Source organism: Phacochoerus africanus, chromosome 3 (assembly GCF_016906955.1).
Source record: "Phacochoerus africanus isolate WHEZ1 chromosome 3, ROS_Pafr_v1, whole genome shotgun sequence".
Taxonomy (NCBI): Eukaryota; Metazoa; Chordata; class Mammalia; order Artiodactyla; family Suidae; genus Phacochoerus; species Phacochoerus africanus.
Window position 1 is genome coordinate 35,015,080 of NC_062546.1, and position 16,460 is coordinate 35,031,539.

General features: G+C 47.7%; 1 protein-coding gene across 1 annotated transcript in view; it reads right to left on the reverse strand.

Annotated features, from left to right (window-relative positions):
• Window positions 1–16,460, reverse strand: part of CFAP61 (cilia and flagella associated protein 61) — a 255,401-nt gene that overhangs the window by 126,370 nt on the left and 112,571 nt on the right. The window contains 1 exon segment of the mRNA XM_047771596.1: window positions 13,790–13,924. Within this exon segment, the coding sequence (XP_047627552.1) occupies window positions 13,790–13,924 (135 nt within the window).

Genomic DNA, 16,460 nt, shown 5'->3' on the forward strand with positions numbered 1-16,460 from the left:
CAGAACCTTTGCCAGAGCAGCCTGTCCACGCAGGGGCAGGGAGCCACCCCAGGAAAGGTGGATCCAAACCATGGTCTGCATCAGAGTCGTGAGCAAAGAATAGACCACCTGGACCAAGGAGGTGGTGGGGTGGAGAAGCAGGCTCAGGCCCTGCGTGGCTCTTGGGGGGAACCTGGGACAGCGAGGCAGGTGAAGAACAGAACCCCAGAACTGGGCTATCGTCACCCACTGTGCTCTTGGAGTTGACTATGCACAGTCAAACTTGGAATTCAGGGACTTCTCTGGCACCATTTTCGCTTTTTGTTGTTATTTTCGATAGCATAATACATACATAAACTACCGTAAATCTTCGATTCTAACAACTGCCATGGTCATTTCAATGCACTGGATTATTTTTTAAAAAAACAAAACAAAACAAACAAAACCTTGGGCATTGAAGAGTGCAAAGGCAGGAGCAGCAGCACAGTCTGTAATTCATGGTTATCACCACTGTCCCCAACGCCCGGATGGCTGGAGCCACCCCACGTGGCTGAGTCATGTCTGATATCTCCAACAAACAGCCATAAAAGACCTTTATGGCTCCCACGCTACTTCCATATCTTATGGATTCTATTTTCCCCCTGTTTTAAGTAGTGCTTTTTGTTTTCTTCTTGCTTATTAAGTTGGTTACTATGGAGATTGTGACATCGGTGATTTGACTAAGCTTAATAGTCTAGAGGCAACATAAGGTGTAAATGTTTTTATTCTTCCTGAAAGAGGTTCAGCCCCAAACAACAGCAGCAGCCTGGGGTCTGAGGGCTTCAAGCTGCTTCTCTGAAAGGGGAGAGAACACCATGGGGAGAACATACCAGGGGGAGGACACACCGGGGCGGGGGAGACATATTGGGGGGAAGGGCATACTAGGGGGAGGACACACCAGGGGGGAGGACATATCAGGGAGAGGACACACCAGGGGGGAGGACACACCGGGGGGGGGACACATGTGGGGGGGAGGGCATACCGGGGGAGGACACACCAGGGGGAGGACACACCAGGGGGAGGACATGGGGGGGAGGGCATACCAGGGGAAAGACACTCCAGGGAGATGATACATCAGAGGGGAGGGCACACCAGAGGGGAGGGCACAGCAAGCAGGAGGGCATATGGGGGGGGAGGGCACACCAGGGGGGAGGACACATGGGGGAGGGAAGGCACACCAGGAGGTAGGGCACACCAGGGGGGGAGGGTGCACCAGGGGAGAACTCTCTGGGGAAGGGCACACCAGGGGGGAGGGCACATGGCGGGGGGGGGGGGGGGGAGCCTAGGAGGGAAGACACACCAGGGGAGATTTCACCAGCGGGGAGGGCACACCAGGAGGGAGGACACACTGGAGGGGAGGACACACCAGTGGGAAGGGCACACCAGGCGGGAGGAGACACGAGGGGGGAGGATACTCCAGGGGGAGGGCACATGGGGGAGGGCACACCAGCTCCCCGGGCCAGGTGGCCAGTTCGGGCAGGAAGGCCACGTTTCCAAACAACCAGCACTTCAGTTTCCAAGTCTCATTTAATCCTTTGGCTCCAATAAACGTAAATGCCACTTTCTCTTCAGATTTGGTGAGTGTGTCAATAATGATAAACCAATGACTTTATGAAAATCACTAAAATGAGGAAGACTTTGCATCCCCCTCAGCTCGATGCAAATGTAAAAAATCTTTAGGTTCTTGTATGTTTGGGTTTTTTACCTAGTTTTTCATGTCTCCAAGAATGCATATCCTCCTTTTTCTCAAGTACAATTTATTAACAAGATTTACATACATATAAAAGCTTTCACAAAAGGACCTAAAAGTTAGACTTTTGATACTTTATGGCACGGACATCTACTGACATAAAGTCAGTTCATAATGAACAGATCTGGGGGTTTTTTCAGCCACACCCATGGCTTATGGACGTTCCTGGGATTGTATCCAAGCCATAGCTGCAACCTGCACCACAGCTGTGGCAAAGCCTGTTCCTTAACTCACTGTTGAGGCTGGGAATCAAATCTGTGTCTCAGCAGCCACCCAAGCCACTGCAGAGACAACATCACATCCTTAACTCACTGTGCCATAGCAGCAACTCTGAGCTATATTTTTATAATTCCTCCACGGTCCAGAGGGAGTGGGCCCACGCCCCCACCACCACTACCGCCGACCAGGGCCTTCTTGGTCTGCAGTCCGTGTGTATATTATGGTATCATCAGAGAGGAAACTGCTTGTATTAAACAGATGCAATTCATTGCTGCCAAGTCCCTGCTGACTCATGGCCCCCAGACCATCAGGCAGCAGCAGGGCGACTCCAGCCCTCAGGCAGACATGATTTTTTGTTTCAAGGCAGAGAGCAAGTTGAGTTTCACAAGAGCCTGACTCTTGTACCAAAAGTCAGAGTTGATGCCTCAAGCAATGGATTTCAGACCAACACATGGTGGTGGCAGAGTCTGCTGTCCCAGGACGGGAGGAGAAGGAAAGTTGAAGGGACAGAGAGAGACACATGGGCCAGGCCTCTCCTTCCCCGGCTAAGGCCATACAGTGGAAGGAAAGGGTTCTGGAGAACACAGGAACAGAGGCCTGTGCTTTCCAGGGACTCCCAGCCACCTGTCCCGAGAAGGGTGGAGGTGGCTAGAGGTGCAGCTGGGGCCAGAAAGAGGATGAGGCTGGCCAGGAGCTTCCTGAAGCAAAGAGTGGTATGGGGTCGAGGAGGGAGGAACAGAGACAGAGAGACATGGAGAGATGGCCCGGGGGGGGGGGGGAGAGGCAGGAAGGCATGCTCCAGTGACGTTGAAGCCTGACTCAAAGAGATCTCAGGGCTATGAAGAGAAATCCTCCTCCCCCCCCGGGCACCGAGAGCTGATTGGGAACCTGGAGACCAAAATGATATATAGGTTCTGAAAATGAGTGGCAGCCAGTGAGGACAGACACCACTCAAGCCCCAGATGACTGCGCCTCATGGTGCCCAGACACCCACCGGCTCCTGAGAGTGGCCCAAGAAAATAAAAGAGTGAAAATTCCTGCCCAAGAAAATAAAGGAGTGAAAATTCCTGAATGGACTCTATTTACATGTTAAATGGCTAACTTGTCTGGAACTGATGGAGAGTCCTTTTCCTCCCATTAGGTGGAATGGGGGCCCCAAACAGAGACTCCGTTGAGTTAAGAGAAAAACAGAAGAAGAGAAGGCAGTTGGCCATTTGATGCCTGATAATCTGTCTGAGAAATCTACATCTCAATATGGTACATATACACAATACAATACTACTCAGCCATAAAAAAGAACAACGAATGCCATTTACAGCAACATGGATGGACCAAGAGGTTATCATACTGAGCAAAGTAAGTCAGAAAGAGAAAGACAAATACCGCATGATATTACATATATGTAGAATCTAAAATATGACACATACGAACTTATTTACAAAACAGAAGAAAACATCTTTTTAAAGATGGAAATCACAAGCTTTCATTCTCAAATTCTGAAACCTTATGCCTATTTTTTTTTTTTTGGCTTTTTAGGACCCCAACTGTGGCATATGGAACTTCTTAGGCCAGGGGCAAATTGGAGCTGAAGCTGCTGGCCTAACCTACAACCATACCACCACCAGATCCGAGCCATGTCTGTGACCTACACCACAACTCACGGCAACGCCAGATCCTCAACCCACCGAGTGAGGCCAGGGATCAAACCTACATCCTCACGGATACTAGTCGGGTTTGTTATCGTTGAGCCATGATGGAAACTCTGGAAACCTTATGAGGTTTTTTGATCAAAGAGATAGTACCTATACTTTTGACCCAGCAGAACGATTCCACATAATTTACTGAGAGGAAGTCATGATGAATGAGCTCAAAAATAATAATGATGTTCATAATGAGAAAGATTTGAAGAAAACACTAGGGAGTTGGTGGTGGATCGAGGGACTGGCGCCCCTATACTATGTCTGTGGGCCTTGGCCAGGCAGCTGCTTGGCCTCAGGGAAGCTGGCATCACAGAGGAAAAGTGAGGCAGAAGACAGTGGAAGCTGTATTCCACAGACTTTCCTCTTATGAAATGTGAGAGCAGGTGGACAAGCACGGGTTAAGTGACTTTTAAGCCCTTCATTCACTGAGGAGACACAAAAGGGTTGGAAGAATGGGTGCGAGAGGATTTTTCTGGAAATTTCCTCAATGAGAACTGCTGATGTTCTGGGCCGCTCCACCCCTAGGGGGAGGGCTGGAGTGCCTCGACCTTCCCTCCAAAGTACATGAAAATGGTCTGGGAGCCTCAGCGACCCTTGAGTGAGTTCCCATGTTAGTGCACACAGTGCAGTGGTGTGTGGCCTTCCTACCCCACTCCCCCAAAGCTGCTATGGACACGATGGCCAAGCCCAGCTGCCAGGGCATCTGAAGGGGAGGTGGTGGTGCTGGCCAAGGTGCTGACCAGACAGCCTGAGCTTTTTGGGAGGTCCTCCCCATGGGGACGCCTTGAGGGGGCAAATAAGACTCAGGTCGCAAAGCTGGAGGCTGCAACGCCTGCATCAAGGGCATGCGGGTGGGAGGCTGCGTGACGGAACCTCTGAAGAAGCTCCAAGCACACGTGTGAAAGAAGTTGGGCCCATGGGGCCGGAGTCGCCCTCTGACAGTGTGGTAGGTCAGGTGCAGCTCTGCCTGCTCCTGCCACTGTTCTTCCCCACCCCGGCCCCAATTCTAGGAGGACCAGAAATCGAGCTAAACAATAACAGGGAACAAACAGGCTTTTTCCACAGAGCTAAGTAATAACAAGCTAAATTCATGCTCAATAAACGGGAGGCATGGTGACTCAGAAAGAAAGGGGCCACGCCCCCTCCTTCCCCAGCTATAGGCTTCAGTGGAGGGAGAGGAGACTCTAATCTTTGGATGAAAATGGAGTTCTGATTATCGCATGAAATGAAACTGGACATTTTATTCAATTAAGACCATGTTTTCGATGTTGAGTGACCCCCACACACAACTGCAACTAAAATTGACCAGAAGAGGAGTTCCCGTTGTGGCACAGTGGAAACGAATCCGACTAGGAACCATGAGGTTGCAGATTCGATCCCTGGCCTCACTCAGTGGGTTAAGGATCTAGCGTTGCCGTGAGCTGTGGTGTAGGTTGCAGACAAGGCTTGGATCCTGTGTTGCCGTGGCTGTGGTGTAGGCCGGCGGCTACCGCTCCGGTTAGACCCCTAGCCTGGGAACCTCCATATGCCTCGGGTGCAGCCCTAAAAGGACAAAAGACAAAATAAAAAAAAATTGACCAGAAGAGTCTCAGGACTTGCCCACTTTCTGCTGGGTGCGGGAGAAAACCCCGCCACGGTGGATGTATTCCCAAGGCGGTGGAGGGCAGAAATCACGGGGCTTCGTGATTACTCTGAGACCTGCTGGCTTGATATTCAGTTACCTGACTGGACCTCTCCTAACCTCAGTTTCCCCCCACCCCCCGGGAAATGGAGCAAAATGACACACAAACTTCTGTGCATTCACGGCAAGATAATCCCCACAGGCACAGAACACAGAGCCTGGCACAGGCGACCAGGCAACCACCCAAACAACACTCTAGGATACGCATGACATGCGAGAACACCCACAACATCCTAAGTGAAAATGCCTGTTTCAAAACACTGTGGGCATATGACCTCATATTTAATTGCCTGTATTTTTTTTTTCACAGAAAATAATCTAGAAGGCACCAGAACATTAACAAAAGTCATCTATACAGAGAGGACTGCAGATTTCATCCCTTTTCTCTTTCTGTTTCTCCTAAAATTTTTACCATCCATATGCACTGCTTTTATAAGGACATACATTATTTTCATCAAGGGGGAAGGACATAACTTCCCTAGTCGGGCGTCTGCAGCTGTAATCATCCCCTTTGTCATTTCATATCCCCAGCTACTTTAAAATACACAAAGCAAAGCTTCCTGTTGGCCGTGCCTTTCCTCCCCGAAGGCGGATTCTGAAGAAGCCACTTAGCTGCGAAGGCCGGCTCCTGCCTGCGAGCTCAGGTCCACCCGGGAGCCCAGCTTGGCGGCCGCATCCAGAGCTCAGCAGCCGCAGCTGATGAATCCCGGGGCACTTCTGGACCTCTGCGGCATTCATTACCCTGGCTCTGCAGGAAACAGAAGGCATTTTTTCCCCCTCCTACTGGGCTGTGGCAAGAATACCGATCAGCATCCAGAAAACCCTCGGAATTATTTTTCCTGCTGAGAGATTTTTTTTAAAAACAATAACATTACTAGAGATGGCCTGAAGCGATGGACATGCTGGTCTGAAAACCAGAAAGTCCTCCATGTCACTCCTGGGGTCTGGACGGGCATTTTCCTGTGCTGCCAGGGCTCTCAGAAATGTCCATGCAGGTCCCTGAGAGGCTGATGAGCCAGAGGGGGTGAGGCAGGGAAGAAAAGGGCAGGAGAGATTCGCTTTTAGAAAAATCTCCACTTTCAAAAGACCTGCAGGTTTGGAGTTCCCGTCTTGGCTCAGTGGTTAACGAATCTGACTAGGGATCATGAGGTTGAGGGTTCAATCCCTGGCCTCGATCAGTGGGTTAAGGATCCAGTGTTGCTGCGAGCTATGGTGTAGGTTGCAGACACAACTCGGCTCGGAGCTGGCATTGCTGTGGCTCTGGCGTAGGCCGGCGGCTATAGCTTTGATTAGATCCCTAGCCTGGGAACCTCCATATGCTATGGGTGTGGCCCAAGAAAAGACAAAAAGACAAAAAAATAAATAATTAAAAAGAGCTGCAGGTTTGATTGGTGGTACACTGCCTGACCAGTGTGTGGCGCTCTCTCAAAGCAGTGGGAAAGCTCCACTCCTGAAACTGAAGGAACAGCCCCATTTATGGCCCATCCATGGCCTTCGATTGACCAGCAGTTCACCACTTACTGCGGGGACGCTGGGCTTGACCTGAGCAGGAGAGTACAAAATGGTGCCGCACTTGAGAGGATGGTTTGGAAGTGTCTCAAAATGTTAAACATCGAGTTTCCATGTGATCCAGCATTTCTACTCCGAGGTATAACACCCAAAAGAAATGAAAACACACATCCACATGAAGACCTGTGCACAAATGTTGAGAACAGTATTCATAGCAGCCACAGAGGGGAATTAACACAAGTGTCCATCAACGATGAATGGATAAATAAAATGTAGTATGTCCAAGCGACAGACTACTATTCAGCAATTAAACAGGAATTAAATACCGATACAAACGCCAAAATGAATGAACCTTGAAAATATCCCCAGTGAAAAAAAGACAGTCACAAAATGCCACATATTATACAATTCTATGTATGCGAAATGCCCAGAAAGGGTAAATCAATAGAAACAGAAAGTCAATTAGTAGTTACCTAGGCTAGGGGTGGGGGGGGTCCCGGGAGTGACCACTAATGGGTTTCTTTTTGAGTGATAAAAATATTCTCAAATTAGACGATGATGGCTGCCCAACTCTGCTTTTATATTGAAAAAAAATAAATTGTTCAGTTTAAATAAGTGAATTGTATGGCATCTGATTTATATCTCAGTAAAGCTGGTGGTGGAGGAGGGAGCGGATGGAAGAAGATGGAAGGGGAAGAGAGAGAGACTATCCTACAATATCTATCCTAGAAATGATGATCAGATATAGGATTGATTTCTGACAATACTGAGATGCTGAGAAGTAATTTTACTGTTTACAATTTCTTATCACACCCTAAAGACCGCATTTTGCCACTCTGTCGCAGTCCAGTTTCTCAAGTGTCCAGGCTCGCCCATGGTGGGTACACCACCAGTACCCACCCTGACCACCTGTCACCTCCCAAGCAAACTTCAGTCCCTCGTCCCAGACGTTTACGTGAGGACTTTCTAACAACACTGTGAAGCACACACATCCTGGAACTGAATCTTGAGAAGTGGATAATGTCACCTCCATACAGGATTATTATTTTTTCCCCCCATTTCCAGCGGACGCCACTATCATTTCAAAAGGTTTGTGACAACAAGCTGGCACAAGAGAGAAAGAGGTGCAGACGGCCTGGAACAGCTATTGTCCCCAAACTGACCCCAGGGCTCTAACCTAGACCCCTACGTCTGCTCCATCCCAGCCAAGCCCAGTCAAGGTCCGGCTGGCACAGGAGCAAAGCTGAGAGTGGACCCCCTCAGCCAAAAGGAAAATCCAGACTGTGCTGGGGGAAAGCCAACTCTCTGTGGGTCAGCCTTGGATTATATAGCAGATGCCAAAGATCTAGGAGATTCCAAAAGGTCTCTGTCAGGCCATCTTCCTTTTCTGTGGTTTGATTTTCCTACAAGAAGCCATGATATCAGTACCTGGACATTTTACAAGAGAACGTATGTCGTGATTCAGATGTTGGCATTCAACTGCCGCGTTTGAAGCTCCGTCAGTGAAGGAGCCTTTGGACAAGTCACACGCCCTCCCTCCTGCAAGCTTGTTTTCTTATGCACATTGAGGACAATGGGAGCTGTAACTATTTACAAGTGCTGGTGTGAGGATTTAATGAGATCATTCTTGGGAAGCCTTGAGCAAGAGCTAAAGAGCTGTCAGTAATAGTAGTAGTAGTTGTTGTTTATTACTACTCTGTAACCTTTCTAAGGGGAGGAATTTGATAACAGTGAGAATAAACAGTGATTTATGGCCTTCTCATATATACACATACATTATACAAATACTTAAGTAGATACAAGAGAATCGGAAAGAAATGATCATAGAACTGTATTCTTTGTGTGAAAAAAAAAAGAGCACAGGAAGGAATTTATGTAAATTATTCTAAGAACGTCAGAGAAAAGGGTTCACCATAAATTGGAAATGTGTTTCCCATAGGTAGTGTAAATTGTTGGGAAGTGGCTTGAAAAAGCAAACAGGACTCACAGTGGTGATTGAAAGTGAGTTGATTTCATTTCAAGAAAATATCACCATGGTCACATTAATAATGGTCAGGGCATAAATGAGGCTGAAAAATACAAGTTTGCATTTTTTAGAAAGTTCCACCAGGCAGATACTAAAAGGCAAATTTAAACATACACACACACACACACACACACACACATGAAAGTACAACCAAGGGAAGGCTAATGCGGGCAGTGAAAGTTTCCAAGTTTAAGGAAGGGGTTGGGAAACAATTAAGCTGGGGAAAATCTAGCAGGTGCTGGGAGAATAATGCAATTTCCTAGGGCAGCAGATGTACAAGTGAAACAGTATCCAGTAACAGTCCATCAGATGGTAATTATAGCTGGACTGGGGAAGAACAGCCGAGATGAAAGGGGCAATTCAAAGGGTAACTGAATGCCAGACAGTGACATCTTCCTGAGAGATCACATACCAGGGAAAAGCGGGCCAGCACTTAGCTCCAAGAAGGGGGGTTAAACAAACCGTCATTTTTCTTTTGTAGAAGGACAAAGGGAAAACGGAGGCTTCAAAGAATTCATCAGTCGAAATTTAAACAGACCATCACTCATAAACAACCACACACACACAAAAAAAAATAACAGGCATTGATCATTCTGGACATATGATTCTTGAGATGACTCTGTCATCTGAAGAATGATGGATTGATTTGGTCCAAATATTTTTGGAAAAAAAAAAAAGAAGAGAGAGAGATGAATTCACAGGGTAATTCTCTGAATACGCTAAGCCAAGATGGAGAACCAAAGCGATTTGAGTGGATGATGGGAAGCATCTCTTGATACCGAAGCAAGGGTGGGAGCTTTTTAAGTTCAAAGCAGATTTGCTGGTGTTTCATATCACAAGGAAAAGTCGTTTCAAATCCCAGTCTTGGAAGGGAAACCATGCTTTGGACCAAACACACTCCCTCCCAAGAGATCCTGACCCCAGTGCATCTGTTCTTTCCAAGTCCCGCTCTTGCTCTCGGGGGCCAGTCCACCCTCCCCATCCCTGCTTTAACCAGCCCAGAGAGATCCCATGTAATACTGAGAGTTGACTGTAAGCCCCCTGAGGGCAGGGACCCTGTCACAGCCACCTAGGTCCTTCTCATGTGGACTATGGTCAGAAAAATCCTCTCTTATCCGTAACACTCTACCTGTTAACTGTGGAGATGTGATGACTCTTGAGGGCCTACCTCTAATATGTGATGAGAATCACTGACATTTTTCCAGGCCCTACCTTGTCACGTAATACAGGGACGGCTGTCAAGTGATATGAACGACAGGGACGTTTCTGTGGCCGGGACACCTACCATCCAAGCCAGACAGCAGCGAGGGGGTCTCGGGGTGGGAGGGGGGCACATTTCCCTGCCACGCAGTCATGAATTTCAATCACTGCTGACTTGTGCCAGATTCAAATTGGCAACCCACCGAGATGAAACGTTTTCTATCCCATTATTCATGGCTGGAGTGTTCTGCCCTCTTGAAGCCTGGCTTCCTAGGTGAAAGTGAAGAAATGGATGGTCAGTCTGAGTTGGCTTAAATAAGATAAAAGGTATGAAAGGCCAGGGGCCAGCCAGAGCCATGTGCAGCCACGTGAGGGAGCTGAGGGTCCCGCATGAAGCGCCAGGCTCCAGGGAGGGTGAAACTTAGAGGACAAAAAGGAATTCGTTTAGTAAAACAATCACTTAACCTCACTCAGTTCAGTGGCTGCTGTACTATTTGCCCTGCTCAGAAATCAATGAGCTTAGGACCCCATAGAAATTCCTTCTAAAAATTTCCATCTGGCTCACTCTGTCTCAGATAATCAGCCTAAAACACTAAATCCACCTAAATGTTTTTTTCTTTTTTTTAAATTGTGAATCATGGAATGGAGCATTTTAATGCTGGAACATCTAGGCTCTTCCCATGTGGATTATGCTCTCGATAATCCTTTGGCCAAACTTCTAAGATTTCTAGATTTTCACTAAATCTTGTTTGCTAAACCTAAATCTTTACTAAAATCTTCTCAAGAATGAGTACAGCTAGAGTTCCCCTGTGGTGCAGCAGGTTAAGGATCCTGCGTTGTCACTGCAGCAGCTCAGGTCGATGCCGTGGTGCAGGATCGTTGATACCTGGCCAGGAATTTCTGCACGCCAAGAGCAAGGCCAAGGCTGGGGACAGGGGAGGAAGGAGTACAACAAGCAGCAGTAAAGTGCTCCTTAAAAACTAAGAATTTGGGAGTTTTCTGTAGTGGTGCAGTAGAAACGAATCTGACTAGGAACCATGAGGTTGCAGGTTCAATCCCTGGCCTCACTTAGTGAGTTAAGGATCTGGCGTTGCTGTGGCTGTGGTGTAGACTGGCAGCTATAGTTCCAATTCGACCCCTAGCCTGGGAACCTCCAAATGCCGTGAGTGAGGCCCTAAAAAGAAAAAAAAAAAGTAAGAATTCATCAGTATGATAACACAGCACAGAGTGGTGGGTACCAAGCATCAGCCACATCCACATGGTAAGTGGCTATCTTCCTGAAGTAGGGATTTAAAAATCCATCCTCTGCTATGTCTTAAAACAAGCCAGGGCCTTGGGGGAACACAGCACAGAGATGGCCACAGAAAAGGTTATTAAGTGTAAGCAATGGGAGTTCCCGTCATGGCTCAGTGGGAAGGAATCTGACTAGTACCCATGAGGAGACGGGTTCAATCCCTGACCTCACTCACTGGATTAAGAATCCGGCGTTGCTGTGAGCTGTGGTGTAAATCAAAGACATGGCTCAGATCTAGCGTTGCTGTAGCTGTGGTGTAGACCAGTGGCTATAGCTCTGATTTGATCCCTAGCCTGGGAACCTCCATATGCTGCAGTTGCAGCCCTAAAAAGACAAAATAAAATTAAAAAAATAAACGTAAGCAATGATTTCAACTTGTAGCAACCTGGGAAGTTATGATAGAATTGTTTTAAATGAAACAAAACATATCTCTGGCCTTCTCCAGACCAGGAGCTCCAGCTCACCCCAAAGTCGTCTAACTCTGTATAGTCCCAGGGGTGGGGAGGGATGGGGAGGCTCATGAGGTTCAGAAAAACTGCTCTTGGTACCCAGGGCATACCACTCAGACCCTCCCCCGCGCCGCCCCAGGACCAGCTGAAGGAGCCGGAGCCATGGACTGCCACCGACGTGATGTGTGAGGGTTTCTCCTGGGCCAGCTGCATGGTCTATCCAAACTCAAAGGCATCTCAGTAGTGGTTGCAAAGGGCAGCATCTCTCACGCAGAGGCTGCATCCCTCTGCTTTGCACCTGTGACCCCCTTGCCTGGAATCAGCATGGCACCATATAGCTATGACAGAAAGAGATAGAGCCACCCTCCCTGACTCTGTGCCCTCTCTCAGCTCTCATCCCAAAGGACCCATTCCCAGGATCTCCACACACCATCAGGTCCCCCCACCCCTGCCCTGGAGGCCTAGCCCCTTCAGAGATGGCTCTGGCCCTTTCATGTCTGGAGTGGACAGGGCATGAGTGATGCTCTTGGTCCTGCTACCTAAGGACACACATGTGGTCCTGGGTGATGTGCTACGTGCCCTGCTTCAAAGTGACAAGGGAGGAAGGGGAAGTGGGTGGGGATGTGGAGGAGCTTGACACTGTCAGAGATGAGTGCCCAGGACGTGGGAGCTGTAGGGCGGCTCACCATGGGGGCTGACACACAGCCCACCTGCATTCAGAAGCTTTTAGAGCAATTGGACAGAGTAATTCTGTGCCTGTTAAACCCAATAACAACATAATAGGACTTGAATTGTGTTTTTTTTTTAAATCTCCTCCTTTTAGGAATTCATGTTTTACAAAACTATCAGTATGAGGGATTGTACATTAAAAAAAAAAAAAGACAGGGTCCCCACTCAGACTGAATGAGAAGCCCTGCTTCACCCAATTCTCTCTACTTTTGTGTCCGCTTCACATTTTTCATAAGGAAGCACTGGGACTCTATCCAAATACAAATTCAGAACAGAAAATAAATATACATTCATTTTTTGTTTTGCAAATATAAAAAAGGTAAGTGTAGGACTTAGAGTAGCCTGGGTCACAGTGAGCAGCTGCCTCTGACCTGGGCCTTTGTGGACCCCCCTCCCCCCTTTGTAAAGCAGGAGCTGGAGTCAGTGAGATGACACACTTCTTCCTGCAACACTGGGGTTTGTCACGGGTTGTTGATTTGAGCACCAGCTCTGATGGGCAACTCTAGCTAAATGTTTGGAGAGTTTCAACCTTGCACTTTCCTCTTTTGTCCCTGACAAAGGACAAAGGTCAGCCCACTACAGGGATTCCTCTCCACGTCATTCACGTGGGAGTGAGCACGAACAGTAGGGGCTTATATGTAAGTCAGCCTAAGCCACGCTTCCAGTGAAGGGACTGAACACGGCTGTGGGTACGGCTGTTCACAAGTGCATGTTCGTTTAAAGCGAAATCTAGGTCCTGTTTCTGTCCCTTTTCCTAAGCTGGTATTCCGAGGCGCGCGTTTTAAGGCCAACCCCCCTGCCACCCAGGGCAGCTAAGACGTTCCTATTCATGACCCTGCATCCCCGCGGAGAAGTGAACAAACCCAGCTCATGACTGACTCAACCGGCTCAAGGCAGCTGGATCTATTATCTCAAACCCGAAAGCAAAACGGGATGGGAAGGCGAGTCTGCTTTGGACCAAGGAGTGTGGGCGACCCCAGAATGTTGCTTGGGAGGCATCCTCGGGGTGGCGGGGGGGTGACGACGGGTGTCACGAGGGACTGCGCGGGGCCGGGGGTCGTTGCGAAGGCCCCACCCGAGAAAGGGGCCGCGGGGCGCCCCCAAAAGGCCAGTAATTACGGAGAAGCCGCCGGGCTCTGCGCAGCAGCGCCGCCCCATCCGCCACGCCCGCCCGCGCTGGCACTGCGCCCCGCCTGCCGCCGCCTGCTACCCACCGGGTCCTTGGAGACCTCCTTTGATGGAGCGTTGATGCCAAGCTTTTCCAAGGGATAGACAATCTGTCGTCGGGGCCGCACGGGAACCAAGAAGTGGAGGGCGGATGTCAGCGAGTGGGCGCTGGGGCTCTGGACCTGGGGGACAGCGACCTCGATGTTAGGGAAGATCGGGGGAGCAGAGCGCAGATGCCCGCTCGGCTTGACAAATACAAAACTCCCCACCCGGCCAAAGCCGGGAGGGGGGGAAATCAGCAAATAAACCAACATACTCTTCAAGCAGAGGAATGAATCGTAGATAATGCCTGACACTAATGAAGATAATTACGGGAGTAATTGCATTACTATCTCTGTGGGAATGACAGATAAACAAGTGGTTTGGTTTATGGGATTTTTCAGCGCAAGTATTTTCCCAGGAGGATATTCTTCTCTGTGGTGATCATGAATCAGCTTGATTTGACCCCATTAAGCTGTGTTATCTGTGTCCTGGTAACCTTTGCGCGTTTGGCAGGAGCTGCTTTAAGGAGGCACATAGATAAAAATGTCATCCGAGGGGCAAGAGGATGCAAATGTGAAAATCCTCCTGTTTGTGAAAGTCACAGCTACTTCAGCCGAGCCTTTGTTGATAAAATGATGAAATAAGTGTTTTAAAACAAAAGAATGAAACCAGAGAGGGTGGAGGTGGGTGGCGTGGATCAGATTATTCTAATTTCTATTAATACTAAATTATAAACTGAATTTATGCTTACTGAAAAGGGGCTTTGAGAAATCATGTTTTAGGAGAATGCTTTATTAATTTTATCCAATTTTAAACTTGGCAGAGAAAACTGAGCGTGGTGATCTTTATTTCCTTGACATTTATGAAATCTTAGCGGTTGGGTGAAACCAGCTCAGGCTACTTCAACCTTTTAAATCTCAAGAGTTAAACTGTCAAACCCCAAATTTTTAATGATACGTTTACTGAGTTTAAACTGGAAACCAAAGAAAGCAAAATGGAACTGTAGATGTAGTTTAATACATAAGATGCTTTACATATGACTTAATGCTGTTCTAAAAATAGCCCCAGGCCTTTCCAAGAGCTTCTTCAAGTGATTTCTAAAATCCTTTACCATTGAACTTCACTGCCTGATTTTACACTGAAAAATAGGACCTGGGAATCTCTAGCCAAAGCTGTGTTTTTAAAAGATCTTTCAGTGCATGTTCTGGCAGGACAATGTGGAGAAAATTGTCTTCATAATGCCAGCAAAAAAGCTCACTCTTACTGCAGTCAGTTGGGGATTTATAGCTGAATTCAGAGATTTTACCTACATTATTTGGTATTGCTTCTTGCACTCATTTAAATGTACATGTGCAGGAGTTCCCATCGTGGCTTACTGGTTAACAAACCCAACTAGCATCCATGAGGATGCAGGTTCAATCCCCAGCCTCGCTCAGTGGGTTAAAGATCTGGCATTGCCGGGAGCTGTGGTGCAGGTCACAGATGAGGCTAGGATCCTGTGTTGCTGTGGCTATGGTGCAGGGTGGCGTCAACCCCTCTGATTCGACCCCTAGCCTGGGAACCTCCATATGCCCTGGGTGTGGCCCTAAAAAAAAAAGATAAAAAGACAAAAAAAATACATGTACATCTGTAAATCAACGAGAGGTGCAGACTGAGAGGAAACATAAATCTATGTGATACATACAATCGTACTACATGGTCCTAATTCTATACCATGGGGGGAAATACATACACATCAATGAGCTCAATTTAAGGCACTCTTTTGATGATGGACGCAATAGGACTTTCCAACTGCTGGGCACATGCAGACACCATTTTGAATAAAACTAATTCAATATCACAAGCTGAAGGTCACCAAATTGGCACTTGCTCATATGTGAAGTAAAAGGAAACTAGGCAGGACCAGGATTTTCAGACACAAGTGTCACCTTCCCATGTCCTAAGTTCAAATCTGGGGCATTCAGGTTGCTGAAATGCTGCATTTTGATAGGAAAACAATCATCACTTAGGGCACATTCTATATCCACGACCAAGCTTTTCCATGTTTTTCTCTCTTTCTCCCCCATTCTTTCTGGTCTTCTCCAAAAGGTATTTGTTAAATAAGATACACTGATAAATTTACTGTTATGTGTATATTTTTAACTTGGATAATTTTAGGCTAAATAATTAAATCTCAAGAGTTAAACTGTCAAACCCCAAATTTAATGATCTTAATAATTAAGATCATTGAAAAATCCTCATAGCTCACCGTGATAATTTAGAAAAACACTGTGATAATGTCAGACTCTAGGTAGAGGCTGAGAATGGTGTCGGTCATGAACGAGATCTAATGGGGCAACTCTTGCCTAGTGGAAGGGTTCAGACTCAACACCCATCAAGTCTGCATCGAGTGGAGGACCCACACTGCAGGTGACAGAGGGCCAACTATAGGAAAGAACAGCTTGGGGAATCCAACTCCAAGAGGCCCATGCCTATAACTAAAGCAGGACACTGTGTGCGTGTGTGTGTGTGTGTGTGTGTGTGTGTGTGTGTGTGTGTGTGTAACTGTTCCAGGCACTGGGGGAACAGCTCTGGACAGGACAAACACTGCCAGCTTCATGGCACAGGCTGTGATGTTAAGGAGTGAAAAGGGCTATGAGGGAGACTAAAGCAGGGGATGTGGAAGCAAGAGCTGGC